This window comes from Actinia tenebrosa, unplaced genomic scaffold (assembly GCF_029948245.1).
Source record: "Actinia tenebrosa isolate PJP-AT-01 unplaced genomic scaffold, QUT_ActTen_1.0 PGA_scaffold5__44_contigs__length_20552954, whole genome shotgun sequence".
NCBI classification, from domain to species: domain Eukaryota; kingdom Metazoa; phylum Cnidaria; class Anthozoa; order Actiniaria; family Actiniidae; genus Actinia; species Actinia tenebrosa.
Window position 1 is genome coordinate 7,017,591 of NW_028292582.1, and position 26,448 is coordinate 7,044,038.

At 37.3% G+C, this 26,448-nt stretch overlaps 3 protein-coding genes across 5 annotated transcripts; 2 read left to right on the top strand and 1 right to left on the bottom strand.

Annotated features, from left to right (window-relative positions):
* Positions 1 to 107: 107 nt before the first annotated feature.
* Positions 108 to 18,596, top strand: LOC116296685 (E3 ubiquitin-protein ligase parkin). Its single transcript, XM_031704742.2, has 12 exons — positions 108 to 208; positions 1,032 to 1,231; positions 2,059 to 2,224; positions 3,822 to 3,934; positions 4,354 to 4,437; positions 4,979 to 5,094; positions 5,933 to 6,078; positions 11,425 to 11,486; positions 14,254 to 14,391; positions 15,514 to 15,606; positions 17,176 to 17,302; positions 17,668 to 18,596. The coding sequence occupies exons 2-12, from the start codon at positions 1,049 to 1,051 to the stop codon at positions 17,790 to 17,792; spliced, it is 1,353 nt and encodes a 450-aa protein (XP_031560602.2). The 5' UTR covers positions 108 to 208; positions 1,032 to 1,048; the 3' UTR covers positions 17,793 to 18,596.
* On the bottom strand, positions 6,764 to 11,311 carry LOC116296686 (uncharacterized). 3 transcript variants are annotated; one of them, XM_089037472.1, is made up of 3 exons: positions 10,607 to 11,311; positions 8,398 to 8,485; positions 6,764 to 8,185 (listed from the first exon to the last, which is right to left on the bottom strand). In XM_089037472.1, exons 2-3 carry the CDS (start codon positions 8,470 to 8,472, stop codon positions 7,112 to 7,114), a joined length of 1,149 nt encoding a protein of 382 aa, XP_088893598.1. In that variant the 5' UTR covers positions 8,473 to 8,485; positions 10,607 to 11,311; the 3' UTR covers positions 6,764 to 7,111. The 3 variants fall into 3 exon arrangements, with proteins under 3 accessions (XP_088893598.1, XP_031560604.1, XP_031560603.1); XM_031704744.1 differs by lacking the exon at positions 10,607 to 11,311 and adding an exon at positions 10,118 to 10,377; XM_031704743.1 differs by lacking the exon at positions 10,607 to 11,311 and adding an exon at positions 10,095 to 10,377.
* An 899-nt stretch (positions 18,597 to 19,495) lies between the features above and the next one.
* Positions 19,496 to 26,083, top strand: LOC116296679 (uncharacterized). The gene is made up of 3 exons (XM_031704735.2): positions 19,496 to 19,732; positions 22,935 to 23,158; positions 24,999 to 26,083. The coding sequence occupies exons 1-3, from the start codon at positions 19,618 to 19,620 to the stop codon at positions 25,638 to 25,640; spliced, it is 981 nt and encodes a 326-aa protein (XP_031560595.1). The 5' UTR covers positions 19,496 to 19,617; the 3' UTR covers positions 25,641 to 26,083.
* The last annotated feature ends 365 nt before the right edge of the window (positions 26,084 to 26,448 follow it).

A 26,448-nucleotide genomic window follows, 5' to 3' on the forward strand; every position in this document is an offset into this window, starting at 1 on the left:
TTTATTTAAAGGCAAGGCATCAATGATATTTGAACAGTTATTTACCAAAACAGAACACTGAATTCTTCGCTTTAGACTTTTGTTATGAACCCTCGTTGGTCTTCCTGTGGTTACTAGGACCCATTCTCTTGTGTAGTTGGCCACTAAGTGTTCTATTTTGTTATTTTTGGTCCCTGGCGAGTTCCTTGGCTGTTTGTGTAAATTAAAGGTAAGATTTTATAAAATTAACCAGATCAAACTCTGCAGTTTTCCATCGCTCTTTGAAATTTCCATTCTTTAATTTAAACTACATCAGATATTTAGTAACAGAAACACGAAGCAAAGTCCCTTTTCCCGGCCGGAAGTGCTTGAGTTATAAGCTGACTATTGGCAAATAAGATTACACTGTACGTTATAACAGTGTACTTGATTGTAATTACTATCCATTATACACCGTTATGCATTTAATACTTATGACACTCTATATACTGTAGTCTATGAGCGGCCGCTTGCTAAATGAGATAATATAATGATACAGGTCTCTCAGACAGTTACTCGTCATTGGAGACAAGATCTGCCAACTTTATGGACTCATGGTCATAAAGTATGGGAGGGGGGGGGGGGGGGGGGGGGGGGGGGGAGGGGGAGGGCGGAAATTTCTGAAATCATCATAAATGAAAAAAAGTGACCCACCCTTCAGGCTACACATTATTACTAGCGGCCCACCCTCTGTAAAATGCATAAAAAATGATGATCACCCACCCCTATTTCCATCTCCAATATTTTTAGCTAAATGTTCCAAAATAGAGTACAAACACTACAAGTTTGCAATATTTTGCACAAATATCAAAAAGTGCTATAAAAATATTGTTGCTATTTAGTATTTAAATGATGTTCCAATTTAATTGCACTCAAATGGTTTTTGCGTGTTGTGCTAGTTTTTGTTTTAGTGGTTTGGCTGCATTTTTTTTCCTACAGGTAAACAGTTTGATGTAGTTAAATTTTAATGACTAATTGATTTTTATTTTTTTATTTTTTTTCACTATTTCCAGGTTTATGGTCTTAAAGAATGGCCCAAAAGTTTCATATCTTTGTTAGGTTCAACTCCAGCACCAACATTCCAGTTGAAGTTGATTTGACATGGACTATTCAGAGATTAAAAGAAGAAATTGCACAGACACAAGAAGTAGATCCATCTGGAATACGCATCATATTTGCTGGCAGGGAGCTCAGAGATAGCACAGTTTTAAGGGTATCTATCTCAACGTAATATATTTTAAAGCTTCAATTGTTTATGCATGAATAGTTATGTGTGCCAGATGTAAAAAAAGTTGTTATCACTAATCGCTGAGCAGTGAATTTTGTTTCAGCCAGTCGCAGCTTGTTTTTTTTTGCCTCAGCCCTCATTCCAAGGCTACTGTAATGCAATTTTTGCTTATTTTTCTGTTTTCTTTTGACTAGAATATAATATACTTACCTACAGGAAGCAGAAATATGTAAAGGAGGAATAAAAACAATTCCACTTTACAGTGATCTTTGCTTTGTTCTTTCAAGCTTCAAAAATGCTTAGGGTTGGTCAGTTTTAAATTTTGAGATATTCTAGATAATTTGTTAAGCTTGTGGAACATAGCAACAGTAACTAAGGAGAGTTGGAACCATGAATTGAATAATGTGCTTTCAACTGTGGTTAAAATTTGCCTACCATGTGTGGCTTCACTAATTCCACGCCATGTCTATACTCGGTTAATAAACCTCTCAAATATTTGTCATGTATTCACTTTCATTTATTAACAGGTTGACTGGGATGGAATATAATTAATTCTGATTACATGATGCTCATACTATATAATAGTGCAATAATGATGTAGACCAAGGAAAATTAACAATTAAATACCGGCATTGGCGGCGCAGTTCTAATAGTCACATCTCGTACGTGTACTGAGCGTAAGACAATACTGATCAATGTTAGTCATACATACCTATAATCACGTGTACCGTAACTAATGCTAATGTCAACAGTTACACCACGATACTTTGTAATTATTGTTATCCATATCTGCTTACCCTGTATCATTCCAGGACTGTGAAATACCTCAACAAAGTATCATTCATGCCGTCCATGGTGGATCAAGGGGAATAAGTGTAGATGCAACGACAACACCACTTGCTAGAATTACTTTAAATGACAATCAGGGGAGAGAAGACCCTCGTCCAATACCAGCCTCAGAAGCCCCTTCCACTTCAGGTACTCGATCCTTTATTTATTGTATATATTTGATAATTGTGTATCCAGAAAATATTCATACCCTCACCACAAAGGAAATTTGTAAAAGGACTCCCCTACCCCCAGGAACTTCCAATATTCTTCCATAAAAACTCTGTAATTTTGTTCTTTCTCTGGCCCCCTTCCCCCCCTCCCCCTCCCCCCCCCCCCCCCCCTCCCCACAGATGAATTCCTAGTTTCCTCCTTGGGTTGGGTATGGATATTTTGTGGGACTACACTTTTGCCACTTAGAGCAGGTGAAACAACAATACATAGTACACAAAGTCCCTTACGAGGCTACTCACCCGAACCAAACCCCTATTAATACAAAAGAAAACCACCCTACCCCCCTTGACAATCCTTGTCTAACTCAGCATTGCTAAGTTTTAAATCGTGGGAGGACTAGGTCAAAATAGGGTTTATGAATATATATGATATCATTTAGCACTCCAATTGGATAAGTGCCAGAGAGTAAGCCATTACCTCTAAGGGCGTTTTTGAGGCAATAAGATACCTAAGATTGTCTGATGTATGACATCAGAATTGGCAGGATATTTATTTTTGGTTCAGTATCTGACTTCTGTTAGCACTCAAAGATAATTGGTAACCTTTAGGGATAAAAATCATTAGTTGCCACACCCAACTGGACAGGACTCGGGTACCTCTTAGGGGTCATTTTAAAAATTTGCGACAAGCATACCCACCCTTCTATATGAAGGAATTCCCCCAGAGAATATATCTCCTTTTGCCTGTGATTTTAAAACAGTACTTAAATCTGCAAATGCCTAGACTTTAAGTGGTTGGGATAACTCCTTTAAATCGCAGTCCCGTCTCTCCACACTTTATTATTCCTAACCAATGTCAGTGGGAGGTAAATGAACTACTGAGGATGTAAAGAAACCCTGGCAGTGAAAACTCTTAGTGCCCACACCTCATGTACTAACCACCTCTCATGATTAACATCATTAAATAATTGACTCATGCGGGATGCCTGTGGATAATTTGGCGGGAAAATGGTTCATTGCCCCCCCTATAATCAAGGCCTTGCTACACCATGATATAAATCATAAATCATTCAGGGTTCGTGCTACTCCTTAAACTCCTTGAAAACTCCTTGAATTTAACAAACGTTTTCAAGGGCATTTGAAAAGCTCTTAAATTTAACGATTTTAGTGAAACTAATTGAAAACTCCTTGATTTTTTGCTTCGATCATTACTTGCATGGTACTGAAATAGATCTAGTCAGAAAGATTGGAAAATCTGAAAGTCAGCCATTAGCAACCACCGTGTAAAACCTTGGGATAGTTATCTGAACATACTCCTTGAAAATTCATTTTTGGGTCCTTTTATACTCCTTGAATAGTCCTTGAATGTTAAAGTGGTCACCTCAGCACGAACCTTGATCATTATTTTTAAAAAATCTTTCTATACATGGATTTTGTTTAGCTTCCTGTCGGAATACACATACATTGGGAATGCTGAGCCCACAGGATACAGTCTTATTTACATCTTACACAAGAATGGCCGCATAAGATAATCTCCTATATTGAGTTTTACTATTTTGTATTTCATCATCTAGGTAGCAGATCAGTCCAGTATTACGTTTATTGCAGGCAATGTAAAGACGTTCAACCAGGAAAACTACGAGTTTGCTGCTCAACGTGCAAAGAAGGAACCTTGGTCCTAAATCAGGTAATATGACAGTAGTAAGCAGGTGCGTAGCAAGGGTGGGGACGGGGGCGGGAGGGGGGGAGTGCGACCCACCCTCCAAAAGTTACGATTTTGGCAGCGATTAAAGGTGTGATTTTCGTGGCGATTTTGGCTATACTCAAGAATGAAAAAGGATCAACGTGTACAACTTTATTCCGGACACTAAGATTATTACCCTGACAAATGCCTCTTTAAAAGCATAAAACAAACTTTCATTACATTTTCAAAAAATCGCACCTTAAACTGATCTCCTCAAAAGTTGACTGACGGTAGAAGAGTGAGGCTAAAGCGCCAAGTACGCATGAAATGATGAATACAACTCCTTATTAACTTATCCACGTATGGCCAAGCTATACACACCATTATTGCAGGTACTTTATAGTCTATATTTCATTTTACAGGATCCACAAGGATGGGATGACGTTTTGCAGGCTGGCAGAATAAAAGGGGTATGCCAAAAAGAAGGTTGTTCTGGAAAGACAGCGGTAAGTGAGAGTAGCAAAAAGATGACAGGTATAAATATTCTCCAGAATTACAGTACTTCTGCAATTGGTGTCGTGTGTAAAATAATGAGCAGGATTTATCTGACAACTTCTCAGCTGCAAGAAAGTTGGTATTTTCTGGTTACTGGTTACTTGCTTGTCGATCGAAGGAGCTTCGTTCAGTCGCGTTTAACCTAGAATGCGACTGATTATCATGGGTAATCAGTCACATACTAGGTTATATTATATCATTAGCTTGGTCAATAATCTCGATGGGAAATGCATTATAATAACGACCCCCCCCCCCTCCCCCAAGCGGTGCGAGGTAACGCATAGGAGTCCCCTAAAGTTTAAAATGAGTTGGACAAAAACGATTCATATGTATGGGTTGCACGCATCCTTTGTCATAAGAATAAACTAACCTGCTTATAGCCACCAATTGTCTTATTATTCTAATATTCTCATGAGAAAATATCAATTTGAATCTAGAAAGACTCGAGAATCACGACTCCCAATTTGATAATCGTTATCTTTTATTCATAAGGAATTCTACTTCAAGTGTGCCGCCCATCCAGCATCAGAGGACGAGAGATCAGTCGCTCTTTATCTGATACGCACTAATATAAGAGATGTACCTTGTATTGCCTGTGGTGACGTTATGTGAGTACGATTACGATCTATTTGACATAGTGGTGATCATTTCGCAGTCAGTGTGGTCAGCCTTTAGAGGCTGAGAATACATTTGTGGGATGAATGATGGGTAAATGTCCTGTATATTTTAGGGTAGATTTGTGCGTGAATCAATGTTGTAAATAGTGAAGGTGGTGGTAGTTGGTATGCCTCGTGTCATTCCCTACAGTATCATTTCTTTGTTTAACGGTTGCGCATGAGAAGACATTCAAATATGAACAAATCAAACAAAGAATCTTCTTCTCAAGAGAACGACACGGGGTCTGAAATGATAAAACATTGAGAAAAAATAGTCTATTTAGATGTTTGTGTGTATACCAGCAATAACGCAACGCTGAGAAAATTAACTACCATCGTTACTATGTTTCTTATGAGCAAGAAGCCAAGCGGCGCATATACCAGGCAGGTGCCCAAAGAGTCAGAAAAAGGGCAAATGCACGTACTAGATTAGCGTTTCCGTTGTTAGTTTTCTTTATCAAATAAAAATCTTTATTTTTTATTATAAAATAACTGTTACTAACGCGTTCTGATTCTGGAGCGCGTGCTTCATTCCTATCTAAAATAACGGTTATTGTAATTTGTATTTTATAAAAGAAATAAAAAACTTGCTTACTGTGCTGTGTGCCGTTATAAAGCACTTGGGGATTGGCAGAACATTCGAGAAATGTCCAGAAGCACTTCTCCTAACACTTCTCTCGTGTTCTGCCAACCCCCGCGTGCTTCATGACTGCACACAGCACGCATTTTCTATTTCTTCAACAAAATGTGATTGTCAAAGCCTAATTATGCTGTCACCATTGTTCCCTAGGGATCCAGTCCTCGTGTTCCCTTGCGACGTGGGCCATGCTATTTGCTTAGATTGCTTTGCAATGTACTGCACAACTAAGCTAAACGACAGGCAGTTCGTACAGCATAGGGATCATGGCTACACATTACCCTGCCCTGGAGATAAAGGTATTTATTTATGACCTTATTGTTTTACCCTCCTTTACAGTGAAAAAGTCATATCGTAAATCATCCCTTGAGCCAATCAATTTGAATTAAGTTTTATCTTGATCACTCGGTGTATTTGAACGCAATGCTTCAGGTTAAAAGGTCTGAATCAGTAGAAAGATCGGTAGTAATAATAAGTTCAATAATAAGGTATATTATAAGGTCAATAATAAGGTCAATAATAAGGTCAATAATAAGGTCAATAATAAGGTCAATAATAAGGTCAATAATAAGGTCAATAATAAGGTCAATAATAAGGTCAATAATAAAGTCAATAATAAGGTCAATAATAAGGTCAATAATAAGGTCAACTATAAGGTCAATAATAAGATCTAACAATAATAAGGTCAATAATAAGGTCAATAATAAGGTCAATAATAAGGTCAATAATAAAGTCAATAATAAGGTCAATAATAAGGTCAATAATAAGGTCAACTATAAGGTCAATAATAAGATCTAACAATAATAAGGTCAATAATAAGGTCAATAATAAGGTCAATGATAAGGTCTATGATAAAGTCAATGATAAAGTCAATGATAAAGTCAATGATAAAGTCAATAATAAGGTCAATAATAAGGTCAATAATAAGGCCAATAATATGGTCAGTAATAAGGTCAATAATAAAGTCAGTAATAAAGTCAATAATAAGGTCTATATTCAGGTCGATAATAACCTGCAAAACTCGAAGTGTTCACAGTTCGAGTGTCCTCAGTGTTCCATGTGCCGTATTGAAAGATAACTGTGCCTGTGCATCAAAGCGAGAATGGCGGTGACCTTGCAATCATAGTACCTTTCAGTTTTAACACCTTGAACAATTATTTCGTCTCTACCATTACTAAGTTAACACCGTTATCGCTTCGATGCACAGGCACTGTTACCTTTCAAGAAGGCGCAGGGAAATGTGAAGGTGTCTATTGATTTATAATGTAAAGAAGCATGAGCTTATAACTATATACAATGATATACAAAGAATATTACGATAAACACGCAGAACTAGTTCCCAGCCTCTGGTCGAAAGAGACGGCCAATTTCTTTGATAACATTAAGAGTAAACTCTTGGTATCTTTTCTCTGCTTCTGCTTGCTGCTGGAAGAGCTTGTGAAAAAGTTCCTCCTCACGCTTTCGCCTCTCTTCCATAAACTCCCTAACAATCGCCAAGAGTTTATCGTCTTCTGCTGCTTGCCTTGACACTTTAACGACCTTCACTGGACGTGGATTTTTGCGGAGTTTTTTCTTTTGCAAAGTATTCGTGTAAGGTTGCCCAGTTGAACTTCGTTTAAAAGTTTGAAGCTGGCTTGACACTGCAAACGAGCTTGGAATTCTCCTTGGTTCGGGGTTTGTTACGTTAAACTGAGTAACAATCCCGCTTGCTTGTGGGGAAGGTAACGGGACGTGGTTCACAGTAACGCTTGTGTTGGGATGAAAGGATGGTGTTGTAGAAAATGATAATACCGGCTTCGTCATATGTGTGCCCACCAAGGTGCCCACCGTTGAATTCTGCTCATGAATAGCCGTTGTGTTTTCTGGTACGGAATCTGCAGAGACCGGAACTGCGATTGCTGCAGTTGCTATTGTTACGTCCCCTGAGGTGGGCTGCTCTGTTGCTTCCTCCGGGAGATCAAGATGTACGATCTCGTCTGCCTTGAATTCTTCCCTACTGTACTGCTCATTGGCCTGATGGGATCTCCCTTGTTTGGAGTTTCCAATGATTTGATCAATAGTTTCAAAGAAAGGGAACAACTGGCGACTGTTGTGCCCAGAATACTGTCCTTTCATTCTCTTATAATCTGCAATTATGTTCTTGATTCTTATCTTGCACTGTGCACCCATCCGCGGACCCAGTCCTATTATCCCGGACGTCTCACATCTTTTGTTAAACTCCCTAGCGATGATCTCCCAATCTTTAAAGTTACGCTTCTTGAATCGGAGCGAGGAATAACGCTTTCCCCAAACTTCTAGGAGATGACGAGTCTCAACATCTGTCCATCTTGACGAGTTGGTGACTCCCGCAGTGCGAACTTGTTTATTTCTTTGTCCAACGTTTCGTTCATCCACACCCAACAACAACTGCAGTTGCAAGAATGATTATAAACACAGAGGTTAGACTAAGGTTCAACGTCGAACTTAACGTAAGCCGTACGCATTGAAAACAATGGATAATAAGGCAGCCTTATGTTTGATTACCATGTTAGTTACCATGCAGCGTTTATTGTTGTTATTTATTTATAAAGAACTTTAACTACGCACCCTTTCCAGTTTTACATACACTTCATGCTTACCTGTGAATTACGAGGTGCTTGCATCTCTACCTGTACCATATCACTGGGAACCCTGTGCATCTCTACCTGTACCATATCACTGGGAACCCTGTGGATAAACGAAAAGGCAATCAAAAAATGTTTAGAACAGTTAGGAATATCGTTTGAAATAGTCATTTCAGATTGAAAGTGAAGTGCTGCGGATTGATTTGTCCTTTTCACAGCAAGAATATAAGTTTATGTTATATCTTCAATAGTAAAATGTTTATATAATAATAAATGAAATTATAATTGGAATAAAACAATTTAAGTTAAAGATTTCCATAGATTTATCTTTCTCGTGAGAGAAAACAGTAAATTATGTCGTTTTACAGCCCACAACTATTAATTTTTCTATTTTTCATGGGCTAATTATATTGATATCGTAAAATAGATGACTATAAAGCAATGGTTTCAATTCAATATATTTTTGGGAGGGGAGGGGAGGGATGAGGATAGTCTTGCGTGAAGTGTTTGAAAACATTTCGTCTTAATGATTTTCATATGCTTACCACTAAATTTCAGGAGCATTGGTTGAATAGCAACAGAGATATGATATGGCCGTTTGAATATATAATTTCCCATACAAATCTCTGTATTTTTGCCCTGGTTCTTTAAGTAAGGAATAAAAAATATTCTGAGCGTTTGCTGGCTATCCTACTTCTCTTCGTGGATTGATACGGGTTTTAGAACAATTTTTGGTGAATTTGCGTCGACGACCCCCTCCGACGACCATGATCCTTTGCGTTTAAACAATAGATTGTTTTGATGTGATGTCATAGTGAAATAGGGCAATTGAAATATATTTTTAACCTCCCACAAATTACGCCACACCTTCAACGACGGAATAAACGATCGGTACCTTGGAGCATAGCGAAAATAACCCAAATGTTCGCGGTTCGAATGTCCTAAAGTATTGTATAAAACATTGACATAGAGAGTATCCTTATATTTATAGGTGAGACTATTTTTAAGGAAAAAAATAGCGCCAGTTTTATAGCTCTCAATGGAAGCTTCAAAAAACAATATTAGCAACCTGAATATTATTTTTAAATCATTCTGTGGTTGCTATAAATATTGTGGGAGAATACGTGACCAACTAACTGATATTGTGTTACAACGCTTGAGCGAAACCGAATCTTCTATTCATCTTTTGAGTTTCGTGTTCTAAACCTTTTCTTTCTTCATTTCTCGAACACAGAAAGCTTTTTGTAGTAAGAAAATTAAGTATTTATGAAACACGAATTAAAATTATTCATTTTGTACGTGTTAAATTTGCAAGGAGAGTTTTCTGGTCCATTACGTGTTCGAATTCGATTTGATCCAAGTCAACTTGAGAACTGTCTGAATTTATAATAACTATAAAGTCAGATCGTTCAAAGAATATATCCCATCCGCTTCAAAATACATAGATATATTAGCGCTTGAACTCTTTATTTTTACTGTATTTGATATCAAAGAGATGGAGGTATCAGAAGTTGTGAATAAAGTTCAAAAATAACAAACACGTTTCGTGCTCTTCCTCTCAGTCTTCGATAAATTATTTTTTTCCTTGTTGACTTCTTCATGTCGACATGTTATGACATTTAATAAGACTCGTAATAAACCTTTATGGTTTATAGTTTTTAGTATAACTTTTTTCTATATTTATAATAATATAAATAGTATTTTTTCCTTACATTACTCCTCTAAGTTCACTCACACGTCGATCTTGTTTCATAGACGTAGCCATCTTGCTTGATTTGATCCAGCCGTAAATTGTTCGATCGACTTAGAATCTCGAGCTTATTTATCTTGTTCCGTGATATAGAACGACTCAAAATCTAAACATATGGATAACACTGCTGATGGGAATAAGTTAGTTCGATCAGGGACTTCAACCGTGATTGTTATGTAGTGTAGTTTAGTTTTTATCGTGTACTCGTTCGACGTCGTCGGCACTTCGTGTTTGATCTGGTCGAAAAACAATAGCTACATTGTTGGACTGACGCGGACTTAATTTGCATGGTTATGAAGTGGATTGGGTTACTGGCGGGCAATGAGAAAACACTCGCCCAATAATAATGATAATTACGATATAAGAAATCCAAATAAGCTATAAATATGATATTAAAATAAAGAATAAAGAATCTAACTACAGCCCGCAGTAATAAAAGGAATTTACACGTCAACAAACAATTGAAACACTTACAAATTTCACAGGTTGTAGGTAATTTCTAAAGAATATATTAAACGCTGACGAAGCTGAGGTTGAGTAACGGGATCCGTGAAATGGTCTATTTTAACGCTGCTTTTTCACGGTACCGGATGAATTTTTTGATATTTCCATATTAAACCGTTCAGTTATTGTGCCTCTTTGTTAGTCCATGGAATAACAAGCTGCAATCTTCATGATCTTCTTAAAGTGTATATGACACGAAAACATTCCATCATTTAAAATGTATAGTTTGTTAGTAATAATAAATATATCGTAACAAAATTTGTTTCAAAAGCTTATTTCTTGAGATATTTGCGAAAGTTAATCCCAATTTGTGACGTCATTTTGTTGACACGTACTCTAGATTCAGTAGTAATGTACTAAATATAAATTGTAATTCATATGAATTAACAACAAAAGACATATTTTAGTCAGCTTCATTTGATAGCTTACGTAGTACTCTTCCAATGTTGGGAAACTGAAAAGTGTACTACTTGAAATTAAGATTCTATATTCAAACATATTTCATGTATTTGCAACTAAATCTGGAGACTTGTAAACAAAATGACGTCACAACTCGTGCTAAAATTTTTTGAATTTCTAGAGAAATGCGTTTTTGGAACAAATTTAACCGTGATATTCTTATTAATGCCAATAAAATACACATTCTTAACATTAAAATTTTTTCGTGTCATATACACTTTAACCTTCACCATTGTCACGATCATTAGTAGTCGTAACCATCACCTTCAGTTTCATCATTAAGGCTTTGAAATAGTTTTCTTTTCACTTACTGTCATTTTTGATCATAGAAAGTTGCTCTAATGCTCTAATCGAAGAGGCTCATCATTTCAGAGTTCTGGGACAAGAACAGGTAAGCCGGTATTGCCTAGCTCTGTTGATGATTATTTTTTGTATTATTTGCCGTGCGATACAATACAATACAATACAATACAATTTTATTTGGCACCTTATACTAATAGTACATGAGTGTTTGATTCCAAATATATTATAGGTATATATATATACTATGTATTAGGTAATTTTCTTAATTCATTTTCACGTATCAGCATACACTGATGAATGTATGCTGATATGGCTCTTTGTAGAGACGCTGATTTTGAATTGATTAAGAACATAAAACGACTGTCAGCGCTCATATTGTTGAAATTAATGCTGGTGTTTTTTTCTATGAACTCTCTTAAGTCGTTTCTATGAGAGTCATATAGTGGACACCAAACTAGAAAGTGTTTTTCGTTTTCTACTCCCGACTTACACACTGGGCAAATCCTTTCATCGTAAATGAGATAAGGCCTCTTATACCTCCCCGTTTCTACTTCAAGCTTATGGTTACTAATTCTTAATTTTGTAAGCGCCACTCTGTGCTTAATATTGGTGACTTGACTTAAATATTCTTCAAAGTTATAATCCGTTTTGAACTGACGAAAGACTCTGAGTTTATTTTTATGTCTGTCGTCTTTCCTTTCATCATTGTGGAGGTTACTCCATAAAATGTGCCTCTCAATGTCATATATTCTTTGGGTTATTATTTTTCCATATTCATACCATCTTGGAGAAAGTTCATTTTGTTTCATCCAAATTATCCCCAATCCGAGTTGTTCTAAAGTAGTTTTAATTCTTATGCTCCAAAAGGCTTTTTTAGTTTCATTTTTAATATCTTGGTAGACTTCGGCCGAAAGTTTTTTTGGGTGTAGTTCCGACTTTATAATTTTATGCCAGAATTTAAAGCTTTTACTGCATGCTTTGCATTTTAGCGGAAACCTTCCTAACTCAGCTCTGCATGCAAGGTTACTAGCATTCTTTGTCACCTTGAGGAGCATTTTGCAAAATTTCAAATGAACAAGTTCCATGGGTTCTTGGTCTTTGGTGCTTAATGTTTCGATACCCCATATCTCACTTGCGTATAGAAGTATTGGTGTAACAAGCGAGTCAAACAGTTTTATAGTTAATTTGATATTGGATGTGAAAAATTCACCCATTTGTTTTTTCATCTGAAATAGTGCCTTTAATGCAGCTTTTTTTAATTCTTGTTTTGCAAACGTAAAGTTTCCAAAGGTTGTAAAATTTAATCCTAAATATTTATATGATTTAACGTTTTCTAGTTTAGATTTGTTCAAATAGAATTGGAAGTTATTCATCGTCTTCCCTGTATTATTGAAAACCATCACTTTTGTCTTTGTTATATTAACTGTTAAGCCTGATTGTTCACAAAATGCCTCTAGCTTGTCGAGATATTTCTGAAGCCCTTTAGCAGATTTAGAGAACAGAACCAGGTCATCTGCATATAAAAGAGTACTAATCGGTTTGCCATTCAACATTACATCATTGTTGTTACACGAATTTAATGAGTCAGGCAGATCGTGAAGATATAAATTAAATAACGTAGGGCTCAGCATACAGCCTTGTTTAACACCCATATAACAGGAAAATGTCGGAGAAATGTGTCCATTTACTTTGATTGCTGATTGATCAGTGGAGTACATCGATTGTATCACTCTTAGAAAATTTCCATTTATACCAACATTTTCAAGTTTTGCCATTAATTTTTTCCTTGGGATGCAGTCAAACGCTTTTTGAAAATCTACAAAGCAGGAAAAAAGGAAATTATTTTTCTTCCGTGGCTTACTTTTAACATATTTATCGATTACAGATTTCAGAATAAAAATACTATCTGTTGTTCCGTGCTTTTTTCTAAACCCACCCTGTTCCTGTTTAATTATATTATTCGTAGTTAGGTAATCATAGAGCCGTTTGTTAAGTATTGCCGTAAAAACTTTGCCAATTGCAGAAAGGAGTGTTATTCCACGGTAATTTTCAGCTTTCGTTGGATCGTCCTTTTTATGCAATGGAACAGTATATCCTAGATTCCATGAAGAGGGAAACTTTCCGTTGTCTAGGACTTTATTGAAAATTACCGTTAGGTGTCCTTTTAGTGCTTCCTTTCCCGTTATCAATAGCTCATTTGGAATATTATCAGGGCCGGGAGCTTTATGTTTCTTTAGGTTACTTAGAACTTCATATACTTCTTGATCTGTAATGGAAAAATCTAATTCCCCTTGACTTTGCGATATCCCACATAATCATGCTTACGTCGCGTAGCTCCCTGAGTCCAGTAGTGATTACCATGTTTGAGGCTGGCTCTAGACAAGGGTGGTGTAGGTCCAGACAAGGGTGGTGTAGGTCCAGACAAGGGTGGTGTAGGTCCAGACAAGGGGGGTGTAGGTCCAGACAAGGGGGGTGTAGGTCCAGACAAGGGGGGTGTAGGTCCAGACAAGGGGGGTGTAGGTCCAGACAAGGGGGGTGTAGGTCCAGACAAGGGGGGTGTAGGTCCAGACAAGGGGGGTGTAGGTCTAGACAAGGGTGGTGTAGATTTAGACAAGGGTGGTGTAGGTCTAGACAAGGGTGGTGTAGGTCTATACAAGGGTGTTGTAGGTCTAGACAAGGGTATCAAGGTAGCTGGAGCAGCAAAAGTACTTTGCGTAAAAAGAATCAGTTATTTGTTTGGTTACTCCTCATTTAGTGGTCTATTTGGTAAATTGAGAGGGAAAGACGCATGTTTCGCAATCAATTTCGTGTTTAATGTACTAGTCATATATTTGATTAATTATGTATCGTTTTAGTATGAAAGATATCAAAAGTTTGGAGCCGAAGAATGTGTACTTCAGATGGGAGGTATTCTCTGCCCTGGTCGTGGATGTGGAATGGGCCTGTTCCCAGCACGGGGCACGAGAACAATACGTTGTGAAGGAGGCTGTATGGTAGGTATCTACAGCAAGTATATATATGTAGTACTAGGAACATAGAAAGGGTAACCCCGGGGGGGGGAGGGGGGGGGGGGGACTCCGGCAAAAAAAGTACCGGGGATGCTCGTCGTATCTCTTAGGGGTAAAAATTCGCGATTTGCTATCTTTTAGGGAGTTAAATGCGAATTTTTGAAAGTCAGCATTTTCTGGTATCTCTTAGGGTGTCGGAAAAGGAGAGAAGCGCGCATCGATATGGCTTATCCTAGGCGCTTTTTATTTAAACTTTAATATTATTTGTTGTGATATCTCTTAGGGGCTAAAAACCATTCAGCCACGCCTTTTTTTAAAGACTTCCGGTATCTTTTAGGGGTCTTTTTGAAAATTTCCGACGAGCATCCCCGGTACTTTTTTCCCGGAGTCCTCCCCCCCCCCCCCCCCCCCCCGGAGAGGGTAACAACCCCTTCACAGTTTCTGCCCTGTTCTATCTTGATAGCTAACCGTGCCTGTGACTCAAAACAAGGACAGTGGTGACCCTGCAGAGATAGAGACATGTAAATAATTACCCAAAGTGTTAAAAGGTCTCTCTCATTCCAAGGTCCACGCTCTTCTTGCCTCGATTTACGGGCACGGTTACCTTTCAATATGGCGCAGGGAACTTAAAAGAAACTATTTTATGTTATTCATCACGTCTAGAAACGAGAAGAAATGCCAACACGTTTTCAGATCATCCTCCCACAATTGCAATTCTGCGTTATATAACGTTTAGATAGTGTACGCGCTATTTGATGAAAAACTGTGCTGTATAATAGCCCACTTCCGAGATATGCCTCGATTGTCACGCACAAAGGTTTCAGTATGAGGCTAAAGGCTAAATGCTCAGTTATTCGTGACAGGCGATTAGAATAAATTTAATTCAGCACGTAGCCTCGTACTGAAACCTTTGTGCGTGACAAGCGAAGCATATCTCGGACTGTGGGAACATGATTCTGACGCCATCGCCGCGCGCAGCCAACTTGACAAAGAAGCTGGAGAACAAAAATGCTAATACAACAAAATTACAACAAAAGTTGAATTAAGACGGGAGATCGCCAAAGTAGTTCATTACTGTTATTAATAGAAATATCGTTTTTATTTCAGGGGGAGTTTTGTCGTGAGTGTAAAGAGCCTTACCAAAAGGGTCACAAATGTAATAAACGACAAGCGCCATCAGATGAGGCTTCTCGTCAAAGTGTAAGAACAATAGGCCGTTTGTATAATGGCATCATTCTACTACCACTACCAAAATATTTTCTTTCTATATTCAAATTTGTATTTCCTCATTAGAATATTAAGACAATTGATGGCTATTAACTAAACAAAAGAAAGTACGTAAGGGTGTCTGCTAGTCGTAGTAATTGAAGATTTACTTCAAGTGACCTATCGAGGTTTTGCACCACCACGTGACGGCAGCCATGTTAGATGGCAGGAACAATACAATCATTTTACATGAGAAAGTATTCAATTCACAAGAGCAAGAGCAGAGGGATTATATTGTTCTGCCATCTAACCACAGGCAGCCCAAGTAGTATAATGGGATGGGCACGTGATGGTGCAAAACCTCTATTCCCAGGGACGACCAGGAAGTTAATAAGGGACAGTGACACTGTGTAGAATTGCATGCAACGACTGGTAGCAAACTCAGTTTGATAAATTAAACAAAACCAGGTTAAGCATCAAAGTTTCTTGGGCTACACACTAAATAATTCATGCGATAAGTGCACTCCATCGTTAGATTGCATTAGGGAAATATTTAAGTAGCTTTCAGTATAGACGAAATTCGCTGCGTGTAAATTCATATAAGAAACTGTTGCCCGCAACAGTGGCACCGTGTCTTTGTCTCATTTAAAGATTTATTATATTTTTTGAAACTATTGACATTTTAAAGTCAAGGATATGCAAGTAATCCAAATTTGCTGTGGACAGCTATAGCAAATAAAATACGTCTCTAAAAGCATATTTGTCGATCTGCTTACTTATGCATGATTTGGCATTACCGTTACGACTAGGCGATCGCTGTTGTTAAGTGAAATGTCCGTAATACGAATTTATTGCGCGAAAAAGGGGTTTTAGCGTTTTCGCACTAATTGGGGACACTTTTCACTCACACTCACTGCCGCTACATTCAAGCTTCTATGCACACAACTCACAACTCACTTATTTCCTGGGACCGAGGGAAGCAGCTCGTCTTGTGGCCCCGAGACGACAACTTGAATGTTTCTCGAGTCGAAACTGGTTTTATTCTTAGCATCGAATGAGCAGTAAACCAGCCAGTAAATCACCCAGCTTTGGCACCCTTTGACCAACGACGAGAGAGAGACAGAAAAATAGACTTTATTATTTGTATGTTAGCGATTCCGAGACGGCGAGTATTTTGTCCCCTAAGAGAGTCCCAAAATGCACTGCAAGGCCAACTCAGCCCAGTTCTTTACTCAACCTCAGAATGCATAATACTCAAATGCTCCCAATAGACCCTTTTCGAGTCCCAAATTACCGCTGTGTTTCTTGATTACAGACTCATTTACTCAGGCTTAGCCTCGATTTTGTGAAGAATATTCACGTGTTCCAGTCTAGGTCCGTCAAGTTTCAAAGTGTTTGTATTGTTGAACTTGTGCATTCTTTACTTTACCGTTGGTATTTGCGAGTAATTAGACACTGATTCGAGGCTTGGCCTGAGCAAATGAGTCTGTAATCAGGAAACACAGCGGTAATTTGGAATTCGAAAAGGGTCTATGACGTAATTGTTCCTTTAACCTTATACAGCGTTACCAAGTATCTGCAGACAGTGCGCGAAGAGCATGCTGGGAGCAACAAAACCAAGAGGCGAAAACTCTGATCAGCCAGATTAGTAAAGAATGTCCAAACTGCAAAGTGCCCACCGAAAAAAGTGGTAAGCTTTTTTTTTAATCTGTTAACTCTTCATCTTCCTTTCACTGCTGTCTCTACCACAAGACTATGCTTTTTTCTTTCATTTTTTCTTTTCTTCTTTTCTTCTTTTTTTGCTTCCTCTCGTTTTTAATTAGGTTTCGTTGCAATGTTAGAGATATGTGAATAATTGTCCAAGGTGTTCAGGTCTCTATCATTGCAAGCTCACCGTTCGTATCGCTTCGATGCAAAGGCACGGTCACCTTTCAAGATGGCGCCGGGAGCTGTGAAGGGGACTATTGGTTCAGACGTTGCTCTTGTCATGTACGACATGCAACTATTAAATTTAACGTGCAAACGTTTTAAACTGGGACGTTTGTTATTGCTTAGGTGGGTGCAACCATATGTCTTGTACCCGGTGTAGATACGAGTGGTGCTGGCTGTGTCGTGTCCAGTGGAATCCAGAATGCCAAAGCAACCATTGGTTTCTGCAAGAAAGACACCGAAGACGTTGATTCGCCTAGACGAATGGCCCATAGTCCATGACAGCTGTAGTAAGATTAGCCTATTAGCTTACGGCAGCCTATTTGAGACCATTCAGGCAGCTGTTGAAATTGCCGCTATCAGATGCGAAAGCAAATGAAGTCGTAGTTGCGCTAAAGTTTGAAAACATCTGTCGTAGCCTGTAAAGGTTTTTTTGAGGTTTTAGAGCGATTTTTGATATTTTCAGTATTTCTTTTTTTTTATGAGATAAAACATTAACCGGCTTTGAAATTTTTCGACGTTCCAACTTTAAAATTCAATAACTTTTTAATGAAGCAAAATATCAAAAATCGCTCACACACTTTTGTAGTTTATCTTTTACTTATTTACATAGTGAAATTCTTTTGGCTATTTGCGCTATATCCATGTCCATTAGTTCACCTCTACTGAACGTGCCCGAGTTGTGTTTAAGGCTCCGGCATTGTTTTAAATTAAAAAATCGCTTTCAAATAATATTATTTTCTGAATCTTTATAATATGACCTTTAAAACGATATATAGTTTCATGGGGTTTTGTTTAAAGTGTTGCCAACAGAGAGTCTTAAACGAAACCTACCCCTGAAGGTCTCCAGTCACCTTAAGAGAATTAAAAGGATCTATTTGACGCAGAGAAGTAAACAAACTTCGTCTTACTATTATCATAGAACTTTTGAATTCCCCCACCCCCACCTGAAAATTCTTAAATTGGGTCGTCTTAAAAGCGATTTCCAGTGACGTGGTTTCGTGAGGAAATCGCAACCTGTTTATTGCATTAAAATCATGTCAAACTTTAAACAACTCGTAAAAAAATCATTTTTGGCTTAGAACATGTGGGAGGTGTATGGGACGTCACATCGCGTATAGAAAACGACTTCCGGGTCCAAAACGAAAAAGCAATTATGCTTTCTGGTCCCTTTTCTATGGTGTGTACTCTTATCGATCATGGAATGGCTTAACATATGATCCAAACTCAAGTGGGAGAATGAGCGCAGCGTTCGTTTCACTTCAAAATTTGGATCATATTCTGACGCCATTCCATGTTCGATAAGATGCACGCCATAGAAAAGGGACCATAAAAAACATATTGTAAAGCATTCTTTCCGACGTTTCTTACTTACAAGTGTATTGCGTGTAGGATGTCGTCAGTACAAGCACGTCTAGCCTCTAATCGACAATGGCTCTCAGCCAATCAGGGCGTGAGAAATTTGGGATAAAAAAAAAATCTATTTGATAATTTAAGCTTCACGTCAGTAAGCTCAGTTCCCCTCTATTTTACTTCATTTCATTCCATTCCATTTCATTTCTTTACATTTTATTTTATTTTTTGTTTTGTTTTGTTTTATTTTATTTCATTTCATTTCATTTCATTTCATTTCATTTCATTTCATTTCATTTCATTTCATTTCATTTCATTTCATTTCATTTTATTTTATTTTATTTTTTATTTCATTTATTATTTTAATTTTAATATGGGTCTGGTGGCTAAATCATTGAGAACATTTTTCGCTCAGTATCTTAGAGCAAAATATGCTTTGTTAGGGGCAAGCAAGCAAGCAGGTTTTTGCCAAAGCCGAATGATAAAAAAATTATCATGTCAAGTTCGCACGATACCAGGGATTGGCTGAAGGCTTTTAGCCAATCAGAAGTGTGATAGGGAATAAAATTTATAATGATATTGTCCAATGGAAATACTGAATTTGTTTCCCGATTGACAAGCAGCTGTTGGACGGAATTTCAATTTTTGAGAAGTTTTTGATTATCATCGTCCTTCCATAGTTACTGCATCACAAAACTATACAGGCTTTTTTGTTGTTGAAAGATGCCCAAAATGAAACAAGCTTTTTTCCTCTTCATTTGTTCTTTTCTTTTTACCAAAAGTGTGGCATTTGTTCGGCAACAGCAGTTTAAAAGAGGACTTCTTCAATTAGAGAAAGGTAGGTTGGTGTATTAGTTTGAGCGGCTTAAGGTGTTCTAAGTAATAGAGTTAAGAAAGTGTGATTTTCTTAACTTATTTTCTTCGACTTTTTAAAATGCTTTTAAGGTATTAGGATACATTTACGACCACTATGCGCGCAAACTTAAATAACGCGCTGGCTTTATAGTATAACACAAAAAAGCTGAGTAAATATAGTTTATGAAGAAATTTTCAAAATACGATTTTTTTTATTGTTGTTCACATTATTGCCCTCGAAGCGAAATTTGACCATGCCTCAGTGAAAACGTTAACGGACACGTACATTTTAAGCTATGTTTGCGAAAAATGGCTTAACATACTCAGGAGATAATAAGCTCAAAAAGGCTGTCCCAGATTTTTGATATCTGTTTTCTATCTCTCGCTATTTTTGATCAAAGTTCGACGATTGCTTTTGGAGTGTTGTTTAAAGTAAAAAGCGTCATAACTTTGGAAAGAAATTAAATTTCAAATTTCGGAGACACCCTTGTTTGGATCATGAGTTACTTTATAAACCCTCCAAATTTAAAAAAAATCGAATGAAATCCAAGGGACTTTTAGCTTTTTGAAGTTGAGGTTTTAGCGGCAAAAAAGATTCGAGAAAAACACATTTCTTTGTTTGGAGCCGTAAGCTGCAGGGAGCCACGATGGTGTTAGCCAAAACATCTTGAGCCTTCCATTTTGTCATCACTTGTCAAATTATCTGGTGTTCTGGACGATCGCAATGTAGGATCTTTTTACGATGACAAAGTAGCATGACAGATGTGCATATATTAAGCGACGGTACATTTCCGGTCTTGATAAAGTCACGATTTCGATTTTTCTCAAAATTTTGGCTTTTCCAATCAAAAATTGCAAGAAGTTTCACAAACATATGAAAGATAACAGTTTAAAATTATGAAATTTTTAAAAAAATTTTTTCGAGCAATTCGTCATTTTTCGTATCCTAATACCTTAAATGCTTCAGTCCCTGATCACGAAACAGCTTGTCTTTAAAGACGTGATAACTGAAGTAACAGAAAGGCAAAGCGTTGAACAAGTGGAAAGCAACTTCATTCAGTCGACACGCTAACAACCAAATCTACGACCAGGGCAAACAAAAACAAAACAAAAAAACAAAAACAAAAAGACGTCGAGAACTGTAAGAACATTTAAATTTATTTAGCAGCTAGAAATTTTCATATTATATTCAAGTTATCTCTAATTTAAGTTTAAGAATTCAAGTCAACGATATTAGTTTCTTTGGTAGTTTGAATGACCTATTTGTTGCTATCAGCAATATTAGCTTTTTGTTGTCCTTCCTTATTTCAAAATAAAAAGAGAAATTAGAAGAAAAGGAAGACCGTTTGAATGTTTGTGTGAGTTTGAACACCCCTCGCAGGCCGTCCACAGCCGCTAGGCTATAAAAGCCATTTAACAGCTGAATTTATCATTCTGGATTCTGGGCCCCGTTCTACGAAGCCTGGATAGCGCTATCCCGGGCAGATAAATCCTTATCCAGTGGATAAATCGATGCTGTTTTCCAATAAATTGATCCAGTGGATAATATTTATCCGTCTGATACCGTTGTAGAGGCTTCGTACAACCGGGCCCTAAGTTTTAAAGATTGGCTATACTTTTGAAGAGTTACCGTCCGCTGTGTTTTGATGCACTGCCAAATAAATGTACTTCTAATCTGTACATACAAATTAAATCCACAGTAAGAGCTTTTGACTTTTGAATTGCTTGGTAAGCTAATTACGTTAAATTCAAGGGAAAAGTGCCAGAATAAAAGTCTATTGGCAGCCTTAAATGGATTTCAAAATGAATCAACTAATTAAAATTTCCTTTAAAATAACTAGCACACATGCATTTTTATTTAGAACATTCTAGTGAGCAGTTTGTCAATTTATGGCAAATTTTCTTTCCAGAACAAACAACCAAACAAATACAAAATAAAAGAATCAAATTTTTAAAAAAATACTGACACAATAAAATATAAAAGTATAAGATATCAAAATATAATGTTTAGTTTGATTTTTAATGATACAGCTTCTCATTAATCCCATATATGTAACTGACCATTTATTTTCTTAATCATATCCTTTTTGTAATCATTACCAAATCCTGCTATCTCATTGGTTCAAAGGAGTGCGATTAATTCCCAAATCGCATCCTTAGGAGCTCTTAATCGCATCCTAAAAAATATATTTTTTAAACAACAAAATAAAACAAAAAAATCAACAAAAAAAATGTTTTTAGATGGTTTTTTTTTTTTTGTTCGCATTTAGTTCTTCTACTACATTAAATTGATTATTCTGCACTCTTTATTGTGTCTTTTTCTTGTGTATGATTACAAAAAGGATATGATTAAGTGGTAACTGAACTTCGTGTCGTGCAATTTTGGACCAAAATCATACTTGTGATTAACAAATTGCACTCCCGCTACGCGGTCATGCAATTTTGTAATCACTCGTATGATTTTGGTCCAAATTGCACTCCACTCAGTTCAATTACCATCATTAATTGGACATGCAGGTCTTGTTGATATGGGATTAATTAGGCAGCTATATAATTAATAGGTAATGGGATTTCATGCTCCCCAATCAAGAAATAATTAGACTCGAAAAATTCCTCTGACTGCCAAATTGAACTCGGCCTACGACCTCATCCAATTTTGGAAGTCCTCGGAGTTTTTCTCGTCCAATTATTTCTTAATTGGACAGCATGGAGTCCTATTACATATACTAATTATGAGGGTATTTACTAGCAACCATTTAGTTACTGGGATGACGGCACAGAGGCATCATCCTTTCTTCATTTCTTCTTCAGCTCGAAAGTGCCGAGCAAGGTCTTCCAGTGACCCTTTTCACAGATTAACAGCTGGTATTTACAGCAAGACGCGAAAAACTACGAAACATATTCATGTATTTGTACATGGTTTTTGCTGCCAAATGAGCTTTTACACTTTACCTTATTTGGTAAAAGCAGCCAGCTTCGCATTGAAACGTGTCGCTTTTATATACAAAACCCCGTGCATAAAAGTATGCGAATACATTATCGCTGAACATACTTTTGGAAATCGCGCTGTAACTCTCGCTAAAAATCGTGCTCTCATATTTTTTAGAGCAAAGGAAATAAATTGATAACTGCTAATGAAATAACTTTTCTTTTTGTCTTCTTTCTTTTCTTTCTAAAATGTTTAGGGAAAGTACTTACTGGTCACGTGATATCAAGCCATCACGTGGTATCACCAGTTGATTGTAGTTTTCTATGTACAAGCAATGCCCAGTGTTTGTCGTACAACTACAAACCAAAAGGGGCTGATGACAAGGATGTCTGTGAGCTGAACAACGCTACCAGAAAATCCGACCCAGGATCTTATCAGGACAATGCTCTGTACATCCACTACTATGATGCACAAACAGAGGTAATTAGAATAACACAATGAATCGTAGATAGCAAATTCACAGAGATTATGCACTGAGTTTGATATCTCTGGTCGATTGGAGATATATATTTTTGAGTTATGACCTTATTTCTTTTCTTTTATTTATTTATTTATTTTTTATGATTTAATATCTATATTTTTGTCTTATAGTACACTCAACAAAATTACTCGCCTCTGATTGGTCGAGAGGAGTACCGAATTAAGTCGCTATGGCAACAAAGCCAACACAATGTCAAATCAATAATTTTCTATCATTTTGTACTTAAAAAACAAATAAAATTTTAAAGCCGTAAGAACTAATCTTTTTTATGTATTTCAGTTGCGCGATGGACTGAAAATCGGCCGCCAAATAGACAAAGATGAATGGCGTCGCTTCGAATTTTTACTGAAATTTTGTTGAGTGAACTACAAACAAAAAATCACACGATCTTCTCGTACAATTTGGAAATAATAGACACTCGTAATGTTTTAAAAGTTCTTTAATTGCACTCGCCTAAAGTCTCGTGCAATTATAAGAACTTTCAAAACATTACTCGTGTCTATTAATTTCCAAATTGTACTCGAGATCGTGCGATTTCCTATACAAATTTCCGTTGTCTTTCCTATTGGAGCATGACAACATCTTAGGTTTCTTTCAAGAGAAAATTAACTAAGAGAAGGAATTCCAGGTATCCATGCTTGTCACCATCATAGGCACCGCTGGATGATATTTTAAGGATTACATTTCCCATCGTTTGTTTTTTTGCACACGCATACTGCGCACGCTAAACGCTGTTTGCTTACGTTTAAAAAATGTTAGGTTTATAGGCGTGTTTTCTTACTTTAACACGTTTCGTTTGGTTGTTTTGATCAATAAAAAGGACGAAAAAATGCGTGTTAGTAAATGTCGTGTATGGTGTGTACACTTATCGAATATGGAATGGCGTCAGCATATGATCCAAGCTCAAGTGGAACCACAAGCGCAGCGTTCGTTTCACTGCAAAGTTTGGATCATATGCTGACGCCAGTTCCATGTTCGATAAGAGTACACACCATAGAAAAGGGACATCGATTTGCTAAATAAAAGCTCAATCAGCTTTGTAGGGAGGATCCAGAGATATGACGGTAGAGTGCGCGCACGCCGTGGCGAAAACATTACCGCCAAATCCATTGGAATTTCACCAAATCACTAGCCATGAACCATTTAGTTTTAATTGCAAAGGGTTCATTTTTTCTGTTACCCCGACGTGTAGCAATAAACAATAGTTTCTTGTTCAAAGTAGTATATAAAAGGGAACCCTAAAATCCAACAACTGAGGGCTAATACTGTAGCGGATTTAGGGGGGGTTCATTGGGTGCAAATGAACCCCCACACCGGCTGGTACCTTGGATTTTTTATATTTTTTGAAATAAATAAATAAATAAAAGTATGGTACTAACTCATGAGATTTAATATGAAATGGGACTGTTGGATAGGTTATCCTTATCAGGAGCGCCCCTAGGCCAGTGATGTGCCTCATGGGAAAAATGATGGTGCAAGAGAACGTTATTGTTGTGCCGAGGTTTGCAAATATGAACCCCCCCTCCATTCCTCTCCCCCTCTTAAAGTCCTGGATCCGCCACAGTAATATCTTAATAAATTTGTACGTTGAGAATGAAAACGATATCTTTAAAATATTCTAAAGTAGAACTAAAATACGAGTCTTCATAATAACTATTTTAAACTCAAAATAAGAATAACGAAAATATACGACCTTTCGCTATGACTGGATTTGTCATTTATAATTGTCGCGTAAACACTAAGCAAAGCGATTAAGGCATCCGTCGTTTTCTACTCTAGGATGCCAAGTCTTGTCTTGATTACCTTCGGAGTGGACTGACTCAGAACGGCATCTATGACATCACAAACAGGAGTGGGGGTACATACAAAGTCTGGTGTGATCTCAGCTCAGAGCCTGGATCTGCATGGACTCTTATCCTCTCGTATGCCCACAAGAACAGACACAACGAGGGATTCTGTTCGGTTTCTTTTACCAAAGACAAAGTAAGGCAGAATAATAATCCAAACTGGGAAAACTATCGTTTAGGTTTTGGTCGGATGAAATCCATTTCAGACCAATCAACACATGTCAGAGTGACGTCAAGTTTTCCTGTTCATGGTGTCGATTATCGAGACTACTTGAGAGCCAAGATTTCAAGTGTAGACATCTTGAGTTTTACTGGGGCTAAAGTCTGTAAGACTGTAGAATACATTGACATCCGAGGTATCAAGGGAAAAGATATCACAGTGCCATTCTGGCAAAATGATGTGTTTTTTTTCCACACCGACAGTTCTGGGAGACATTGCCAGTATGATGCCACCAGTGGATCAGTAAACAGTGAAAATAATTTTGGCACAACGTGCCTTGAATTTAACCCAGCGACTCGAGGAAGCGCGAATGACGACAGCACGATTCAATACTGGTTTGGTGGGTATTTATAAACTTTGTTGGAGACTTAGTAAGTGGGAATGGGAGAGAAGTTTCTCAAAAAAAAAAAAAAAAAAATGACTGCAATTATAGACAGCAAATCCGTTCTATAAATGAGATATTATGAAGTATTCGTAGCTGAATCTTTAAAAAGATGGTACTGTAAGTTTATAGTTACTCTTGCTTTTAAAAAAAGCTGTGTTACTTAGGGGTAGGCTATATCGTCGTGTACGGGAATTGTCAGGGGAATTCTAATCAAATTCAAATTTCGAGTAATCGGCTAGTAGTCGTACCCTACGATAGCATAAATTAAGCTATAATAAATATTTATGTGCACATGCTGATGATACATCGTTTAAATATGACTAAAAAATAAAACTATCCATGTGAATTCGCTTCGTGGTCGAGTGGTTAGGTTTAGGATTACATGATTAAATGTCCAAAACGCTGTATTGAATGTGTGTTGTATTTTATTGTCTGCACCAAAACGCTAATGAAAGTTTGAAAACGTTAATGAACCCACGCAAACATATTCATGATTGTCAAATTCAATGCTAAATTTCTTAATGAACGTTTCATCGCACTCTTGAGACTCCGTTCGCGTTATCGTATGCCCGTTCGCGTTATCGTATGCTTCTTCGCTTCAATGAATATTCCTTTGCGGTTAATGAACAGCAAAAGGTGTACTTCTTAAATCGCGGTGTTTGATACAATCGGGAGGACCATTAAAGCACTGCCTCATTGATTCAACCGCTCAAAAAACACTCTAAATCGGCTGGAATTTGGTACAGACCAAGGTAAAATACAGGTAAAGATATTTTG

Bases quoted from the DNA above. Each gene is read 5' to 3' on its own strand.
- LOC116296685 (XM_031704742.2), top strand. From the start codon at position 1,049: ATGGCCCAAAAGTTTCATATCTTTGTTAGGTTCAACTCCAGCACCAAC. The intron at 4,438-4,978 runs GTAAGTGAGAGT...TTTATTCATAAG, and splicing joins GTTGTTCTGGAAAGACAGCG to GAATTCTACTTCAAGTGTGC. The intron at 5,095-5,932 runs GTGAGTACGATT...ATTGTTCCCTAG, and splicing joins ATTGCCTGTGGTGACGTTAT to GGATCCAGTCCTCGTGTTCC.
- LOC116296686 (XM_031704743.1), bottom strand. From the start codon at position 10,147: ATGGCTACGTCTATGAAACAAGATCGACGTGTGAGTGAACTTAGAGGA. The intron at 8,486-10,094 runs GTAAGGAAAAAA...GTTTATCCACAG, and splicing joins AGTGAACTTAGAGGAGTAAT to GGTTCCCAGTGATATGGTAC. The intron at 8,186-8,397 runs GTAAGCATGAAG...TTGCAACTGCAG, and splicing joins AAGCACCTCGTAATTCACAG to TTGTTGTTGGGTGTGGATGA.
- LOC116296679 (XM_031704735.2), top strand. From the start codon at position 19,618: ATGCCCAAAATGAAACAAGCTTTTTTCCTCTTCATTTGTTCTTTTCTT. The intron at 19,733-22,934 runs GTAGGTTGGTGT...TAAAATGTTTAG, and splicing joins ACTTCTTCAATTAGAGAAAG to GGAAAGTACTTACTGGTCAC. The intron at 23,159-24,998 runs GTAATTAGAATA...TTTCTACTCTAG, and splicing joins ACTATGATGCACAAACAGAG to GATGCCAAGTCTTGTCTTGA.